This window comes from Macaca thibetana, chromosome 6 (genome assembly GCF_024542745.1).
Source record: "Macaca thibetana thibetana isolate TM-01 chromosome 6, ASM2454274v1, whole genome shotgun sequence".
Taxonomy (NCBI): Eukaryota; Metazoa; Chordata; class Mammalia; order Primates; family Cercopithecidae; genus Macaca; species Macaca thibetana.
The window spans coordinates 176,613,702-176,632,346 of NC_065583.1; the positions used below are offsets into that span (position 1 = coordinate 176,613,702).

The window sequence follows — 18,645 nt, forward strand, 5'->3', positions numbered from 1 at the left end:
CCACTGCCACTGAAGTGACTTCCGGGGGTTAAAGAGGTGGTGCCCTTTTGCCCCTCGTTTCATTTTTTTCTCTTTTCCCCTTTTGTGAGCCAGACATTAAAGACTAGGACATTTTAAAAAAATGCATATACAAGGAAAATTAGAAAATGACCATGTATGCTCAAAGAAAGGACCAGGCTCAGAAGGAACTGAAATGACCTTAAGGTTACACCTCGGGCTGGGCCTTGGCACAGATGCAGCCTATAATAATAATAATATTAATACCCAACAATAAGCAGAAACAATGATCTAGGAATTAAGAAGAAATTAGGCAGATAGTGAGGGAAAGAAAGTCTAGTAATGTTTCCTTTCAATGAAAAGCAGCTCCCAAATCATTTTCTTTTCTAACAAATAGCAGCTTTAAAATCGAGCTGCAGACATAGACAAGTGAGCTGGAAGCTCACACAGGTGAATGTTGGCAGTTGTGCCAATAGGAAAAGGCTACCTGGGACCAGACATGTTCAAAATGGCAGCTCCATCTTCCCTTCTTTTGCCAGCCACGTGTACAGTAAGGAGCAGGCAAGATTGCGCTGGCCAAGCGGAAAGGCCATTTGCATAATAAGATTAGGGTGGGGTGGGCAGCCTCCCCAGCCCACACACTATGTAAATGTCACACCTGGTCCAACCAATCGGTGGCCCCCATGTAAATGGGACACCACCTCCTCAAGCCTGCCTGTAAAATCTGGGGCTCTCTGCATCTGGCCAGATTTCCCTTCTGGGCACTCCTCTCTGTCTTGACAGTAAGAGCTGTTCTCCTTTCTCTTTCTTTTTTCCATTAAACCTCCACTCCTAGACTCACTCCTCACGTGTGTCCATGTCGTTAATCCTGCTGTGAGATGACGAACCCGGGTATTTTCCATTAAACCTCCACTCTCAGACTCACTCCTCACGTGTGTCCGTGTCATTAATCCTGCTGTGAGATGACGAACCCCGGGTATTCACCCAGACAGCAATGCTGCTTCAACAACATAAAAAGCAAACCCCAAGGGAGGAGGAAAATCTGACAAGCAAAGTGGTCGCATAGTTAGGTTCAAACGTCCAATTTTCAACAAAACGTCACGAGGCCTTCAAAGAAACAGGAAAGTATGTTCCATTCAATGGAAAAAATAATCAGAAACTGTCCCTGGAAAAGCCCCTGATAGCAGACCTAACAGGAAAAGACTGTAAAAGAACAGTCTTAAAGATGCTCAAAGAACTAAAGATGTGAAGAAAATAAGTGATGTATGAAAAAATGAAAATATCAACAAAGATATTAAAAATCCTAAAAAGAATCCAAACAAATTCTGGAGCTGAAAAGTATAATAACTGAAATGAAAAATTCACTAAAGGGATTCAAAGGCAGATTTGAGCAGGCAGAAAAAAGAAAAGTGAACAAAGCCTGAAAGACCTGCGCGACACCATCAAGCAGCCAGCACACGTAAAGTGGGAGTTCCAGAAGGAGAGTAAAATGGCATAGAACATTTGAAGAAATAATGTGTGAAAACTTCCCAAATTTGAGGAAAGACATGAATACAAACATGCAAGAAGCCTGATAAGCTCCAAGTAAAGGAATTCAAAGAGACCCACAGCAAAACACATTATAATCCAGCTTTTGAAGGACAAAGACAGAATCCTGAAAGCAGCAAGAGAGAAGTGACTCATCCCATACAAGAATCCTTAATAAGATTGTTGGCATATTTTGCATCAGAATCTTTCAGTCCAGAAGGCAGTGGGTCAAAACGTTCAAAATGATAAAAGAAAAAAATCCTGTTGACAAGGACTCTTATATCTAGCAAAACTATGCTTCAAAAGTTAGGGTGAAATTAAGACATTCCCAGATAAACAAAAGCTGGGGAGTTTGTTACCACTAGACCCACCCTACAGGATACAAGGGAGTCCAGCAGGGTGAACTCAAAGAATACTAGACAGTAACTTGAAGGACTATGAAGAAATAAAGATCTCAATACAGGTAATTATATGCAAATTATGAAAGCTAGTATTACTGTAACAATGGCTTATAACTGCCATTTTGTTTTCTACATGACTTAAGACACTAATATATTTATAAGAATTATTGCTTTATGCTTAATACTTTATACTACTAGTAATAACTAGTAATACTTTATACTAATAATGTATAAAGATGTAATTTTCTGACATCAGCAACCAAAAGGGGTGACACAGAGCTGTAAAGGAACAGAATTATTTTATGTTATTAATGTCAAGCTAGTATAAATTCAAATTAGTGTTACAACTTTAGGATAATAAATGTAATCCCCATGGTAATCAAAAGGAAAATAGCTATAGAATGTACACAAAAGGAAACGAGGAAAGAATTTAAGCCTTTTACTACAAAAAAATCAGCTAAACACTGAAGAAGACAGTAATGCAGGAAATGGACAAAAAAGCTATACAGCACATAGAAAACAAATGGCCAAATGACAGGAGCCCCTGTTTATCAGAAACTACTTTAAATATAAATGTGTTATCTAATCAAGAGACAGAGACTGGTAAAACTGAATTTTTTTTTTTTTTAAGTATCTGTCACCCAGGCTGGAGTAGAGTGGCATGATCTCAGCTCGCTGCAACCTCTGCCTCCTGGGTTCAAGTGATTCTCGTGCCTCAGCCTCCCGAGTAGCTGGGATTACAGTCGCATATCACCATATTCAGCTAAATTTTTGTATTTTTAGTAGAGACGGGGTTTCACCATGTTGGCCAGGCTGGACTCAAACTCCTGACCTCAGGTGATCCACTCACCTTGGCCTCCCAAAGTGCTGGGATTACAGGTGTGAGCCACCACATCCAGTCTGCAAAATGGATTTTTGAAAAAATCCCACATGATCCAACTATACGGTGTCCACAAAAGACTCACTTGAGATTCAAAGACATTAAACAGATCCAAACTAAAAAGATGGAAAAATATATCCATGCAAATAGTAACCAAGAGACGGGAGGAATGACTACACTAATATCACATAAAATAGACATTAAATCATAAAATGTTACAAGATACCATGAAGAACCTTATATATTAATAAAAGGTTAAATACAGCAAGAAGATATAACAATTATAGACATTTACACACCTAATGACAGATCATCAAAATGTATGCAGCAAAAATTAACAGAATTGAAGAGAGATACAGGCAGCACTACAATAATTGTTGGAGACTTCAGTACCTCATTGTTTCACTGTCAATGGACAGAAGAACCAGACAGAAGAGAGATTTTTAAAAATGGAGGACTTTACCAACACCATAAACCAACTCAATCTAACAGACATGCAGAACATCTACCCAGCAGCGTCATTATTCTGCCTTCATGTTTGAAAGGTATTTTTGCTGGATATACACATGCTTCTCAAGTGCACATGAGAGATAACTTCCAGGGTAGAACATATCTTAGGCCACAAATTCAGTCTCGATAAACTTAAAAAGACAGACACCATACAAATTATCTTCACCAATCATAAAGAGATGAAGTTAGAAGTCAATACTAGAAATAAGACTGAAAAATTCACAAAATTGTGGAAATTAATCAACAATGGATCAAAAAAGAAATCACAAAAAAATGAAAAGATGTTTAGAATGAAATGAAAACAAAAACATAATATATCACAATTTATGGGAGGCAGCACAAGCAGTGTTGAGGGAAATTTATAGCTATAAATGCTTATATTTTTAAAAAGTAAAGATCTCAAATCAACAACCTAACTTCACAGCTTAAAGAACTAGAAAAAGAAGAAAAAAACTAAACCCAAAGCTAGCAGATGAAAGGGAACAATATAGAACAGAGATAAGTGAAACAGAGAATAGAAAAACGAGATACAAAATGGATGAAACCAACAATTGGTTCTTTGGAAAGATAAAAAAAAGTTGACAAACCTTTAGCTAGGTGGACTAAAAAAAGATTTATGTTACTAAAATCAGATTAGAGAGGGGATATTACTTACTATTGATTCTACAGAAATAAAAAGGATTATGAAAAATTATTAACTGTACATTAATAAATTGGATAATCTAGATTAATTGCTAGAGACACAAAGCCTACCAAGACTAAATCAGGAAGAAATTTAAAATGTGCATATACCTACGCCTGCTAAGTAGATTGAATCAGTAATTTAAAAATCTCTTAAAGCCTGGAACTGATGGCTTCATTGGTGAATTTTACCAAACATTTAAAGAACAGCACCACTCCTTTTCTAATTTTTCCAAAAAATTAAAGAGGAGGGAAACTCATTCGAAGAAGCATTACCAAGATGTCAGACAAAAGAAAAATACAGGCCAATATCCCTTATGGATACAATATCCCTTATGGATATTGTAATCTTTTCTACCCATGGATTATTCAGAAATACATAATTTCCAAGTATTTTGTGAGTTTCTAGTTATCTCTTTTATGTTATTGAGCTTTGGTTTAATAACACTGTGGTCAGAAAAAAAAACTCTGTATGAGCTCTGTCCTTAGAAAATTATTGATACTTTGAAAAAAATTATCTACAGTATGTACTTTATTTTGTGTGAGCTTGAAAAGAATGCATATTCTGCATTTGTTGTGTACATTGTTCTATAAACGTCAAATACGTCAAGTTTATTACTAATGTTCAGATTTTTTATATTCTTAGATTTTTTTCCAATTGTTCTACCAATTGCTGAGAGTATAAAAAATCTACATTACTGCTAGCAATTATTTGGCTTTATGTATTTTGAAGCTCTATTATTAGGCACTCTGTTGATAAATTGAGCCTTTCACTGCTACAAATTGTCCCTATTTGTCTCTGGTAGTACTCACGGTCTTGAAATCTTACTTATCTGATATTAATACTACCACATACTTTCTTATGCTTAGTGGCATTTTTCCCATTCTTTTAGATTCCATCTTTGTGTGTCTTTATATTTAAAGGGCATTTTGGCTGGGCGCGGTGGCTCATGTCTGTAATCCCAGCACTTTGGGAGGCTGAGGCGGGCAGATCATCTGAGGTCAGGAGTTCGAGATCAGCCTGGCCAACATGGTGAAACCCCATCTCTACTAAAAATACAAAAAATTAGCTGGGCGTGGTGGCACGCACCTGTAATCCCAGCTACTCGGGAGGCTGAGGCAGGAGAATTGCTTGAACCCAGGAGGTGGAGGTTGCAGTGAGCTGAGATTGCACCACCGCACTCCAGCCCAGGCGACAGTGCAAGACTCCATCTAAAAATAAATAAATAAATAAATAATAAAAAATAAAGGGCATTTTATACAACAAACGTTTAGTTGCTCTTGCCTTTTTTTGAGTCTGTCCATTCCTGCCTTTTGCATGGAGTGTGTTTGGTTTACATTTAAAATAATTATTGGGCCAGGCGCGGTGGCTCACGCCTGTAATCCCAGCACTTTGGGAGGCCGAGGTGGGCGGATCACAAGGTCAGGAGATCGAGACCATGGTGAAACCCCGTCTTACTAAAAATAGAAAAAATTGCAGGGTCGGGCGCCTGTCCAGCTACTCGGGAGGCTGAGGCAGGAGAATGGCGTTTGCAGTGAGCCGAGATTGCGCCACTGCACTCCAGCCTTGTCTCAAAAAAAAAATTAAAAAATAAAAAATAAAATAAAATAATTATTGATATGGTTGAATCAAATCTATCATCTTGTTATATAATTTCTATTTGTCTAATCTATTCTTTGTTCTTCCTTTCATCTTCTCTTTCTATTTTTGGGGTTTCTTTTTATCTCTTGAATATTGAGTTGTATCTCTGTGTTATTTTTGCTCTCAAGATTACAATGTGCATCTTTAACTCACTACAGCCTCACTTCAATTAATATTTTAAAATTCAAAACAATGTAATAACCTTTCAGTGGCCTAATTTCATTTACTTCCTGCAACACTTTGTGCTTTTGTTGTCATATATTTTACTTCTACATTGATTAAAAACCCCATGATACCCTGATTTAAGTAGTTAATAATCTTTTAAAGACATTCATATTTACTCACGTATTTAGCCTTTCTCGTACCCTTCACCTACCTAGTATCATTTCCCTTCAACCTAAAGACCACCCTTAGCATTTCTTGTATTGCACCTCTGCTGGTCTATTCCTTTGTTAACCCAAAAGTGTCATTGCTTTGCCTTCATGTTTGAAAGATATTTTTGCTGGATGTAGAAATTTATTTTTGCTGGATATAGAATTTTTTTCTTTCAACATTTAAAAGACATATATAAAAGACAACATAAAAAGACATTTTCCATTGTCTTCGGAAGCCCAGTGCTTCCGAGGAAGTCATCCGTCATTCTCACTGTTCCCTGCGGCGTGCAGTTTGCCTCTTTCCTCTGTCCGCTGATGACGAGCTTCCTGGATCCAGGTGTTTCTGGTTTTAAACAAATTTGAAAAAAATTCCAACAATACTTCTTCATTTGTCCTGCCCTCTTCTCACTTTCCTCCCCTTCTGTAAATGTAATTATACACATTTTGACTGCTTGATAATCACACTAGTGACTAAGGTTTTGCTCATTTTTTCCTCATTCTCCTTTCTCTCTGTGCTTCCATTTGAATGACTTTCTTTGACAGGTCTTCAAATTCATGTATCCTTTCTTTGTTGTGCCCAATCTGCATTAATCCCATTCATTAAGCATTTTAATTACAGATCTTGTATTTTTTAGTTTGGAGATTTCCATTTTTTTCTTCTTCTTTTTTTTTTTTTTTTTTTTTTTTGAGATGGAGTCTCACCGCCACCCAGGCTGGAGTGTAGTGGCGTAATCTTGGCTCACTGCAAGCTCCGCATCCCGGGTCCATACCATTCTCCGGCCTCAGCCTCCCGAGTAGCTGGGACTACAGATGCCCACCACCACAACGGGCTAATTTTTTTGTATATTTAGTTGAGATGGGGTTTCACCGTGTTAGTTATGATGGTCTCAATTTCCTGACCTTGTGATCTGCCCGCCTCAGCCTCCCAAAGTGCTGGGATTACAGGCACGAGCCACCATGCCCAGCCCATTTTCTTCTTTCAAAATACTTTCCAAATCTGAAACTCTCCACCTCTTCATCTACTTCATCTGCCATATTTACTTATAGTTATTTAATATATTTATTATAATTTTTTTTTTTTTTTGAGACGGAGTCTCGTCTGTCGCCCAGGCTGGAGTGCAGTGGCGCAATCTCCGCTCACTGCAAGCTCTGCCTCCTGGGTTCACGCCATTCTCCTGCCTCAGCCTCCCGAGTAGCTGGGACTAAAGGCCCCTGCCACCACGCCCGGCTAATTTTTTGTATTTTTAGTAGAGACGAAGTTTCATCGTGTTAGCCAGGATGGTCTCGATCTCCTGACCTCATAATCCACCCGCCTCGGCCTCCCAAAGTGCTGGGATTACAGGCGTGAGCCACCGCGCCCGGCCAGTTTATTATAATTTTTAAGAAGTCTCTGCCTGATAATTCCAGCCCCTGGGTGGTCTGTTTCTATTGAGAATTTTGCTGTTGTTTATGGATTGATAAAATCTGGCACCTCTGCAAATCACACAATTCTTAAATTTTATCTCAGAGATTTTGTCTAATGCAGGCATGTTTCTTTTCAAGAGGAAATGCTCTTTCTTCTGTTAGGCAGTTAGGTGAGGGGCTTATCAGTGTAATGCATTCGGAAACAGAGCCAAACTGGGGCAGGGTTGCGGCTTTAATTCCTCTATGAAAGCCCTGGAATTAAAGCTACAAGAGTGCAACGAGATCTCTCTCCACTTTTCAGCCCAGCCTCAGACGTCACTGGCCACCAGGACCTTCTTATCAGATTTTATTTGGGTGGAGTTTGGTTTTAAGGTTGATGAATTTCAGCCTATCTCTGGTTTCAAATCCTCTGATGGTGAGTCCATCTCTCTCTCCAGGGGGAGCCTGGAATAAGAACTGAGACATGTTGAAACCATGGGATTGAAATTTTAAGACTGTTAGACGACGAGATTTTGAGACCAGGAGACTGTACGAGTTGGAGATTACAACTCTTTGGTACTGTATGACTATATTTATTTTTTGAGGCAGGGTCTTGCTATGTTGCCCAGGCCCAGTGCAGTGGTACAATCAGAGCTCACTGCAGCCTTGATCTCCCAGGCTCAAGTAATCCTCTTACCTGGGCCTCCCACGTAGCTGGGACCACAGGCATGCACTACCCACCATGACTGGTTAAGTTTAAAAAAAATTCTGGCAGAGATGTGCTCTCACTATCTTGCCCAGGATGCTACTGAACTCCTGGGCTCAAGCAACCCTCCCCCTCAGCCTTGCGAAGTGCTGGGATTACAGGCATGATAATGCCAGTGCACCTGGCCCATGTGACTATAAGACTCTGAGATTTCTTTTTGCTTTCTAGTCCCCCCCTTCAATTTCCACTTCCTCAGCAAAATTCCCTCTAAGAGAATTACTTGGCAGAGAAGATTATCCTGCATTCAAGGCTCCTCCAGATGCTAATCTGTCAGCTCAGAGGTTTCCTAAATCTTGCTGATTTCTCCTTGTCTCAGCAAAGAAGGTCATTCTCTGGTAGGCTTGCTCCCCTCTCCACCCTCCTCCAGCCTCAGTGACTGGCCACAGGCACGAAAGTGGCTTCTGTTATTTACTCGTTTAGGAAGGCACTGTCTCTCTACAGTGTGGTCCTTTCAGGTGCTTTCCACATCCATGCCTCATGGGTGGCTCTGAAGGAAGATGCAATGGTGTGGGCTTCTCTAGGTTTCTCATTGTTTGGTGGTAAAGGTCTTCATGCTCCTCCACATTGTAACCGGACACATCTGTTCTTTGGCTCTAAATATTCCGACAATTTCCTTGGGGGTTTTGTCATCCTTTATTTAGCAGTACATTAACCCATTTGTGCCGGAGGTTGCAAATTTGTGTGTGTGTGAAAAATCAGACCTTGGCAATGACCTTCAGCAGTAGGATATAAATAACTCCCACAAGCTTAGTGTTCCAATAATGGAACATTAGCCATAAATGGGTTAAAACACTTTCCAAATGTAAGGGTTTCTTGTTTTTGTTGATTTCTAGTTTTATTGCACTGTGGCCTTTAGATACAAATTATTTGGTATTTGTTGACACTTTATGGACAATGGTCGATCCTGGTAAGCTACATGTACACTTAAGAAGAAGGTAGGCTGGGCATGGTGGTGCACACCTGTAATCCCAGTGCTTTGGGAGGCTGAGGCAGGAGGATCGCTTGAGCCCAGGAGTTCGAGACCAGCCTGGGAAACATAGTGAAACCCAGTCTCTACAAAATATTTTTAAAATAAAAGAATTAGCCAGGTGTGGTGGTGCACACCTGTAGTCCCAGCTAGTCTGGAAGCTGAGGCGGGAGGATCGCTTGAGTCCAGGAGGTCAAGGCTGCAGTGAGCCATGATTGTACCACTGGACTCAAGCCTGGGTGATAGAGTGAGACCCTGACTCAAAAAAAAACAAACAAACAAACAAAAAAAACGGAGGAGGAGGAGAAGAAGAAGAATGTGGGCTCTCCAATATTCTCTAATCATGTATCCTTGGGATAAATGTTTTTAAATGGGCAAGAATTTTATCAGATTTTGGTTAACTTTGGAAAGTGTTCCATGTGTACTTGGGAAGGATATGGATCCTAAAGCTGTGGGGCTCAGCACTCTACGTATGCCCCTTAGTGGAAGAGAGTTACTGTGTTTAACATATATTCCAAGTAGTGCGTGGTCTGCTTGCCCCGTCTGCTTTGGAGAGAGGTGAAATCTCCTACGGTAATTCTGGATTTCTCCTTGCAATTCTGTCCATTTATATTTCACACATTTTCAGACTATGTTGTTCGGGGCTCACAGCTGAGGTCTTCCTGGCTTTTTGTCACTAGTATTATTATTGAAAGATCTTCTTTAGACCCAGCGATGCACTTCGCCTTTTATGATATTCGTTTGTTATGAACATTGCTACCCCAGTAATCCTCTGAATTTTGCTGCTCTATTATTTCTTGGACCTGTGTCAGAGACATTGTGCTTTTCACTGTTCATGGCTTTATTCTGTTTACTCCCTCCCCCTTTTCCGATTTCTATTTGATTGATTTCATTTTTTTATTCTAATTCCCAGATCACTTCTGTCTCTCTTTTATGGAAACATCCTATTTCTATATTTTTCTGATTACTTTTCCCTAAACTATTTTTTTTTCTTTTTGAGATAGAGTCTCACTCTGTTGCCCAGGCTGGAGTGCAGTGGCACAATCTCGGCTCTCTGCAACCTCTGTCTGTTGGGTTCAAGCGATTCTCCTGCCTCAGCCTCCTGAGCAGCTGGGACTGCAGGCGCCCACCACCATGCCCAGCTAACTTTTGTGTTTTTAGTAGAGATGGGGTTTCGCCATGTTGGCCAGGCTGGTCTTGAACTCCTGACCTCAGATGATCCACCTGCCTTGGCCTCCCAAAGTGCTGGGATTACAGGCATGAGCCGCCATGCCCAGCCCTTTTCTCTAAACTTCTCCAGACACATTTTTGTCCCAAACTGTGATGAAACAAAGTGGCAAATAACTTGATAAGTGATTAAGCATGTCATTTATTGACTGAGGGTTGGGAGACAGGCAACAGTAATCACTGAAGTCTTAGCTTCATATGACCATTTATCTCAATATTAATATTATTAATAATGATTTCCCAACCACATATTTTGACAATAGTGGATAAATGAATAAAAACAGAATTGAATTTATATTAACTAAAATATGTTTGTATTCATATATTCACAGTAGTCAAGGTAAATGCATTTTTCTCCTGTTATAGAAATGAACAAACTTAATTTTTATCATTCCAAAGCAAAAAGTAATATAAATGTCAAGCAGACTGTCTCTAAGTTTTGTGTTGTGCTTATTAAATACTAATACATACGCATCCATATTAAAGTACCATAATTCACATGACTTTTCCAGAAGACAAGCGATTCAGTAGGTGGGGAGAAGGATGGTTTTGATTAAAATGAGAGCAAAAAGCAACTTCCCGGAAAGCAGGTGAAACAGGCATGCCTTTGAAAGCAGCCAGGCATTTTCAGACCCAAGGAAAGCAGCGAGGCTCCCTGTGCTGTCATCCAGCCTCCCGGCAGGCACCTCTGTTTCTTCCCCACATCAGTCGACATCCTTGAAATGTGCAAAAGATACGTCCTCACAAAGGAAAACGTCTTCTGAACAGACCACCTCACACAAGGAAGCAAATCTAGGTTGTGCCTGGCCCCTCCCCTAGCCCTGTCATTCTAACCAAAAGACATTCAAGGAGTCTAATAAACCAAGTGGCCCAGTGGTAGCTTCAAAACAATGCCCTAATTCACTTTCGGTGGAGTGCTAAGTGGTCCTGGTTAACAAAGGCCGTGCTTTTTAGAACCTACCCAGGCACCTTCCAGCAGCTCGCTGCAACACCCACAACCTGGCGATCACTACAGTTTTATCCTGGCCTCGAGGATAAATATCTTTATTTATTCTTGTATGCTGATGCTTATGGACCATTCTGAACATCCCGGGCCCCTGAGAATCGTGCTCAGTCTACTCGGCCTTGCTCTATGGACAGAACAAGAAAGCCTGGATGACAGCACGTCTGTTCACAGCACGTCTGTTCACAGCATGGTTTACTCGATATTTTAAGCCCACTGTTGAGACCCACTACTCAGAAAAAAAGATTCCTTTCAAAATATTACTGCTCACCAACAATACCTGTGGTCACCCAAGAGCTCTGACGAAGTGTACAAGCAGATAAATGTTGTTTCCATGTGTGGTAACACAACGTCCATTCTGCCGCCTAAGGCTCAAGAGTAATTTTGACTTTCAAGTCTTATTATTTAAGAAATACATTTTGTAAGACTATAGCTGCCATAGAGAGTGATTCCGCTGATGGATCTGGGCAGAGCACACTGTACACCTCTGGAAAGGATTCACCATTCTGGATGCTACTATGAACATTTAAGATTCATGAGAGGAGGCCAAAATATCAACATGAAGGGGAGTTTAGAAGAGGTTGATTCCAACCCTCATGGATGACATTGAGGGGTTCAAGCCTCCCATAGAGGAAGGAACTGCAGATGTGGGGAAAACAGAAAGAGAACTCGGATTAGAAGTGGAGCCTGAAGATGTAACTGAACTGCTGCAATCTCAGGATAAAACTTGAACGCATGAGGAATTGCTTCTTATGAATGAGCAAAGAACATGGTTGATTAAGATGGAATCTGTTCGGAGGCCAGGGCGGGTGGATCACCTGAGGTCAGGAGTTTAACACCAGCTTGGCCAACATAGCGAAACTCGTCTCTACTAAAAACACAAAAATTAGCTGGGTGTGGTGGCGGGCGCCTGTAATCCCAGCTGCTCAGGAGGCTGAGGCAGGAGAATCGCTTGAACCCGGGAGGTGGAGGTTGCAGTGAGCTGAGACTGCACCACTGTACTCCAGCCTGGGTGACAGAGCAAGACTCCATCTCAAAAAAAAAAAAAAAAAAAAAAAAAAAAAAAAAGATGATACTGTGAACACCGCTGAAGTGACAACAAAGAATTTAGAGTATTCCATAAACTTAGTTGATAAACAGAAGGGTGTGAGAGGATCGACTCCAATTCTGAAAGAAGTTCTATGGTGGGTAAAATGCTGTCAAACAGTATTTCCTGCTGGAGCAATTGTTCATAAAAGGAAGAGTCAACGTGGAAAACTTCACTGTGGTCTCATTTTAAGAAGCTGCCACGGCCGTGATCGGCCAGCAGCCATCAACATTGGCATTTTTTAATCACTATTTTAAAATTAAGTTATGTATGCTGTTTTTAGACCTAATGCTATTGCACACTTAGACTATAGTGTAAACATAACTTGTATACACGCTGGGAAACCAAAACCTTTGTGTGTCTGGCGTTAGCATGGTATCTCCTTACTTTGCTGGTCTGGAACTGAGACCACAATCCCTTCCAGGTGGGCCCGCACAGTGACTTAGCTCTGAAGTGCTCACTACTATCCCTTCCGGGTGGGCCTGCACAGTGACTGCCGCAGTAACTTAGCTCTGAGGTGCCGGCTCTGGAGAATGACTTGTTTCCTTCCTTCAAAGAGTGCAGTGCAAGTTTATTGGGGGTGGGGGACAAAGATGGCTCCACACTCCTGGAAAGCCTGAGAAACCCTTGTTTCTGGGACATGCAGCCTTGTTTGACCCTTCATTGGGATAACGGTGGGAGGAGCCAGAAGCCAGAGGAAAGGACTGAGCCAGTGCCCTGATGGGCCCAATCCCAGGGGAAAGAGCAGGTTCCTCCAGGTTGCCCGCCGTCTCAGAGCTACAGGGGAGGTACTCACACAGGCTTCCTGCTGCAGGTGCTGCAGGGCCCTCTTGGCTGGGAGGAGGAAGCTGGTGAGGCAGTGCAGCCCGTCCCCACCGTGGCACCTCTCGGCCACGCTGAACAGCTGCCAGAGCACCGTGGCTGCCGTGGCTTCAAAAGGTGGGTACAAGGCAGAGAGCGTCCTCTGGATATAGGCATCAAGAGATTCCAGATCCTGAAACGAAAGAGAGAATTCACAAACTTTAGGGACAGAACTCAAGACAGGTGCACACGACGGTCCAAGGCTGGCATTGAAGGATCCACACTGAAGTCCCATGCCCTGTGTCTGGCATGATGTGAGTTAACTGAGAAAGACAAAAGGTGCAAGCGAATCCATGGTGCAGGGCGAGCTCCTGGTGGTTGTCCCTGTGCTGTCCCACGGCAGAGAGGCAGGCGTATTAGGCAGACCCGTGGCCCTGTCCTGGGGCGGGGGCTCTATATACCACCTCTGTAAATATGGGCTGCCATTCCTATCACACTGAGGCACAACCAAGCCTGGATTTGGGGTAAGTTTCATCCCCTGCACCTGAACAGCATAGGGTCTCTGGGGTGGGCCTGTGAGTCCTGCGGGAGCTGCTCCTCCCGGCTCTCCTGGGTTTGTACAGGGAGGAGGGGACAACCACCCATGGGGAGGACAGAGCTGGCCCGCGCGCCACTTTGTTCTCAGAAAACAAGCTCATCCACAGCAAATACATTTTAATTGTGTTGATGACTTTGTTGTCATTTAAACAGTACTGATGGCGAAACTCTCAGGGTGCCTTCCTCAAGGTTGCTGAATTGTGCCCATTTGGCACCCTAAAAACAGTATCATTGGCCACTGATTTCCTCTTGGCATTTTCGTGCAACATGCTTTTATGAAGAGACAATGATTCTTGTTTAAAAATTTGTAGTGCTGTTTTTGGAGGTAACAGTCCCTGAGGAAATGCCACAAGGCTCACGTGTGTGGAAAAGATCTGCCAGGCAGTGAAAGCCAAAGAAGTTAAAAATTGTGAAATCAGTTTTTAATGGCACAACAGTTACATCAGAGATGCCGCTGAATAGCTAATCACACAGATAATGTCCTAAGGAAACTGAAAATAAAACAGGGACTCCTCTGGCCTGCAGTGGGAGAAGGGTCTGTCTTGTCGGCCGGGCCTGCGACTGGAGGTGCCTGCAGCAAGCTCAGCTTCTGGAAACTGCGTGGGTCGGGGAAGGTCAGGGCTGGGGTCCTGAGTCCTGCATCCCACCAGCAGAGGCCCCTGCCGGCCCCGTCGCCCCCCGGGTCAGCTCCCTTCCCCGCGCGCACTGGCTCGTTCCCACCGACCCGACAGGGCCACTTACTTGTTGACAGGAATGATCTAAATACAGTCTGAGTTTGTGCAGAAATGCTGATGTGATCTAATTTCCAAAAACGCAGATCACACCTGAGCCACACAGCAAACACACAGTCCACGAGAATGAGTGGGCCTGTCTCAGGCCGGGGACAGAATCACCCACCGGGCACCGGGACGGCTGTGCTTCGGGATGTGGGGCAAATGCTCAACTGACACATGAGAGATGGGCAGGAAGGAAGAGGAACATGATCTAGGACAGGCGTCTTGAATGGCCTGTTCCGCAGGAGCTGAAATGCCAGCCCTGGGCCGTCCCGGGAGAGGCGTCCTCCTACTTCTCTGATCCCCAAATCCAGGCCCATTCCTCCCCCACCCTCAAGTCCAGATGTGGTCAGCAGCCCAGAGTTCCGTCCAGGGCCACCGTCTGAACTGCCCGACGTGAGGAAGGAGACGGCCGGTGCACTTCGCTGCCAAGCCCTGGCCCTGCCTCTGCCTGATTCCACGATGACTGGGGCAGGCCCCATGCTCCACTCAGCAGGTCCCACCTGCACCCCCTCCTCAGAACGGCTCCCACTGGGGCCACTCAGGGCCTGGGCCAGAGCTGCCCCAGGGAAGCTGCCTGCAGACCGAGAGTCGGGTAGCTTGAGGCACTGAGTAAGCCAAGTGAGCCACGAACCAGGTCTATTCATAGCAGCCTTCGACTGCTCATGAGTCCTGTGTCCCTCGAGGGCAGGGTGTGCACCGTCTCCTGGCCTGGTGTGTGCAGCACCCTGATTCTGGGGACCGCCTTTGGGAGTGCCGCCAGCAGATGGCTGCTTGTGATGAGGGAGCTGCAGTGTGTGTGCAGGACTCTGAAGGAGTGTGAGCCTGGCCAGGCGCGGTGTGTGTGGACAGAGGAACTCCTGCCAGCTGTGTCCAGGCCTCGGGGCCAGGAGAGGGAGCAGACAGGGCAGGGGACCTGCAAGCACACGCCCACTAGCTCAGCTCAGCCCAATTTCTTGTGTTTGTAGAACTCAGGATTCTTGTTTCTGCCAAATGTACAAACGTGTGCTGACTTCAAACCCGAGGGCCTTCCAGTTTACAAGATCATGAGCCTCACTGAGGCACAGACGGTGCGGATGTGTGCACGTGTGTTGCAGATTGTGCGGATGTTTGCGTGTGTGTTGCAGAGCGGCCGGTGTGTGCATGTGTGTTGCAGAGCAGCTGGTGCAGTTCCAGTGCCCGCCAGTCCCTTGGCACTTTGCTGAGCTTTGCCCTGAATTCTATGTAATCACTTGGCCAATGGGGCGGTGGTGGTGGAGCAGGAATGGAAGAGGGTGTCTGAAAACCCATCTTAAAGCTTCACTCTTCAATAAAGGATTTATTTTTCCAATGAAGTTTAAAATTTTATTGAAAGGAGGGTGATATTTTAAAGTCAAGATGCTTGTTTCTCACCCTCTCTGCATTCCCTGGCTCGCAGCTCCATGCCCAAAGCGGACACAGCCCGGCCCAGCCCCAGCTTCTGTGTCACCTGTGGTTTAGCATGTGCCTCTGGCACCAACACACAGTGATGCTCACGATGCTGCAGCCCAGGGTGTGGTACCTGGAGGGGCATGGCAGGTACTTCTAATTCACTGCTGTGGCCTTTGCCTCTGGCCGGATATATATATATATATATATATATATATATATATATTTTTTTTTTTTTTTTTTTTGGAGACAAAGTCTCGCTCTGTCGCCCGGGCTGGAGTGCAGTGGTGTGATCTCGGTTCACTGCAACCTCCGCCTCCCGGGTTCAAGTGATTCTCCTGCCTCAGCCTTTCGAGTAGCTGGGACTACAGGTGTGTACCTCCACTAACCGTGCCCAGCTGATTTTGGTATTTTTGGTAGAGATGGGGTTTCACCATGTTGGCCAGGCTGGTCTCAAACTCCTGACCTCCTGATCTGCCTGCAAAAAGCAGGACATCCATGGGCAGCAGACATCCATGGCTCCTTCAAGCAGGGCCCCAGGGACAGTGGGGGCATCCACACTGCCCCTGCTCTGCCCCAGTTCCCATCAATGGCCACTTTCTCAGCACAGCAGGGTGGTGAGTGAGAAGGCCAGGTGTGAAACACACACCCCCCAGGAGGCTCGCTCTGGGCTGCTACCTGGTCACAGCAGCTCAGGCCCATCAGGACCCAGTGATGGCTCCTGGCATCCGGCCCAGGTACCAGTGCCCATCTCTGGTTTCCTGTCTGTGCAGACTCAGAAATCATCATTGAATCAAAACCTGTCTAGGAAGCCTCGTCTCAAACAGGCTTGGTGTGCAGGTCGGTCTGTCTACACCCAGCCATCTGCACCTGGTCTGTATACACCATCTCCGCTGGGGATGCTGAAGATGCTTCTAAGACTAAAGGTTCCGTTGGCCCAAAGTTGGTACAAGAGGGTGCTAGGAAGGATACGAAGGATGGCAAGGGGGAAGGAACGGAGCACGCCTTGCCTCCCTGGGTTTCTGTTCTACACTCTTTGAAGAGTTCAGCAATCACCAAAAGCTACGTCATCCCCGGTTCCTAACGTACTGACTTTATCACCTGAGTAGATTTATGAAGATTCCTAGGTCCTGGTGAAAAGCTTCACCCAGCAAATGTCTTACTCCCCTGAAATGGTTTTCCGATTCCCATATCCAACCCAATCCACTCGGGAAGCCCACTGGAGACGCAGGCCCTGGCGGCAGGGGATGGCCGAGTGCTCCAGCGTCTGGGGTCAAGCTGGGAGCCTCTGTTTCGAGGCCTCTTCTCCTAATTCCCTGAGCCCATGTGGTTACGGTAATGGAAAGGTGCTGCTCCACTCCACCACACTCCAATTCCTGTCTCCCCGAAGCCCAGGTATACACACCTGGCACACCCGAACCCAGGCTGATGCCCCAGCCCTACCCGGATCACTGGATTGGGAGCTACTGTGCCAGGTGGTGATGCAAGCTGCCCTCTGCTGAGCCCCACCGAGGTCCATCCAGAGCTCCTGGCCACACCAGGGCAAGTGCGGGGCAAGCCTTGGCTCAGTTCCCCTCCTCACTGACACACGCCCACCAAGCCCCTGCCCAGGGCAACCCTGCCCTCCAGGGACTCACAGTCCAGGGTGAGGCCAGACCCAGGGCAGGGATGGGCAGGTGGGATCCCAGGTGAGTCCTCAGCAGCGCCCAGCGTCCAGGCCAGTTTCCCAGAAGAACGGGCATCTGAGCAGGGCCCAAGGGTGAGAAGGTCTCGCTGTGTGAGGAGATGGGGAAGGGAGCACCCAAGACTCTCCCAGGTGAACCTTCAGGCTTGGCAGCCCCTCCTTCCTCCTGGGAAGGCCAGGGCTGTCCAGGCTCGCTGGAGGCCTCAGGGGCAACGTTGTGGAACTTACAATGGCAGGACGGGGTGGAGCCAGGGCCTGGGTGCCCAGGATGGGGCCCAGAGCACAGGACAGCAGTGGACCCCAGAGGGGCCAAGCATGGGGTCTCTGGGGCCAGGGTCCCTGACAGCAAACATCAAGTAGGCCCTGTCCAGTGAGCCCCAGGGACTGTGCCTGATGGGTACGTGGGCCGCCTCAGCAGGACTGGCACCCTCCTCCAGCGGGCAGAGATGGGCAGGACCTGGAGCTAACCCTAAAGCCCCAGAGAGGTGGGTCTGCATCGGCACGTCCCAGCGGGCGGCCCTTGAAGCCGCACATTCCAGCCTCTTCCCACGTCTGCACTGAGCAGACCGTGGCAGGAAGAGAATCGGGTAAGAACTGCACCCTGCACGAGTCTCCACACATGGGTAACATCCAGTACCTCCACACCTGCGCGTGCGCACACACGTACACACGAGAACTGTGCCCTGCACCTCGTCTCTTACCACACACATGTGCACACACACACACACAAGCTGCAGGCGGCACCTCGGTCTCCCTGTGGGCACACACACACACACAGAAGCTGCACACAGGACCTCAGTCTCCTTGTCGGCACACACGTGCGTGCACACGCACACACACAAAGCTGCAGGCGGCACCTCGGTCTCCCTGTGGGCATACACATACACACATGAGAACTGTGCCCTGCACCTCGTCTCTCACCACACACATGTGCGCGC

General features: G+C 45.5%; 2 protein-coding genes across 2 annotated transcripts in view; both read right to left on the reverse strand.

Moving 5' to 3' along the window:
* SDHA (succinate dehydrogenase complex flavoprotein subunit A) overlaps window positions 1-18,645 on the reverse strand; it is a 196,393-nt gene that overhangs the window by 123,093 nt on the left and 54,655 nt on the right. The window lies entirely within an intron of this gene.
* The window catches only part of PLEKHG4B (pleckstrin homology and RhoGEF domain containing G4B), an 89,331-nt gene that overhangs the window by 55,831 nt on the left and 14,855 nt on the right, over window positions 1-18,645 (reverse strand). The window contains exon 2 of the mRNA XM_050795373.1: window positions 13,242-13,439. Coding sequence (XP_050651330.1) covers window positions 13,242-13,439 — 198 coding nt within the window. The remainder of the gene's footprint in view (window positions 1-13,241; window positions 13,440-18,645) is intronic.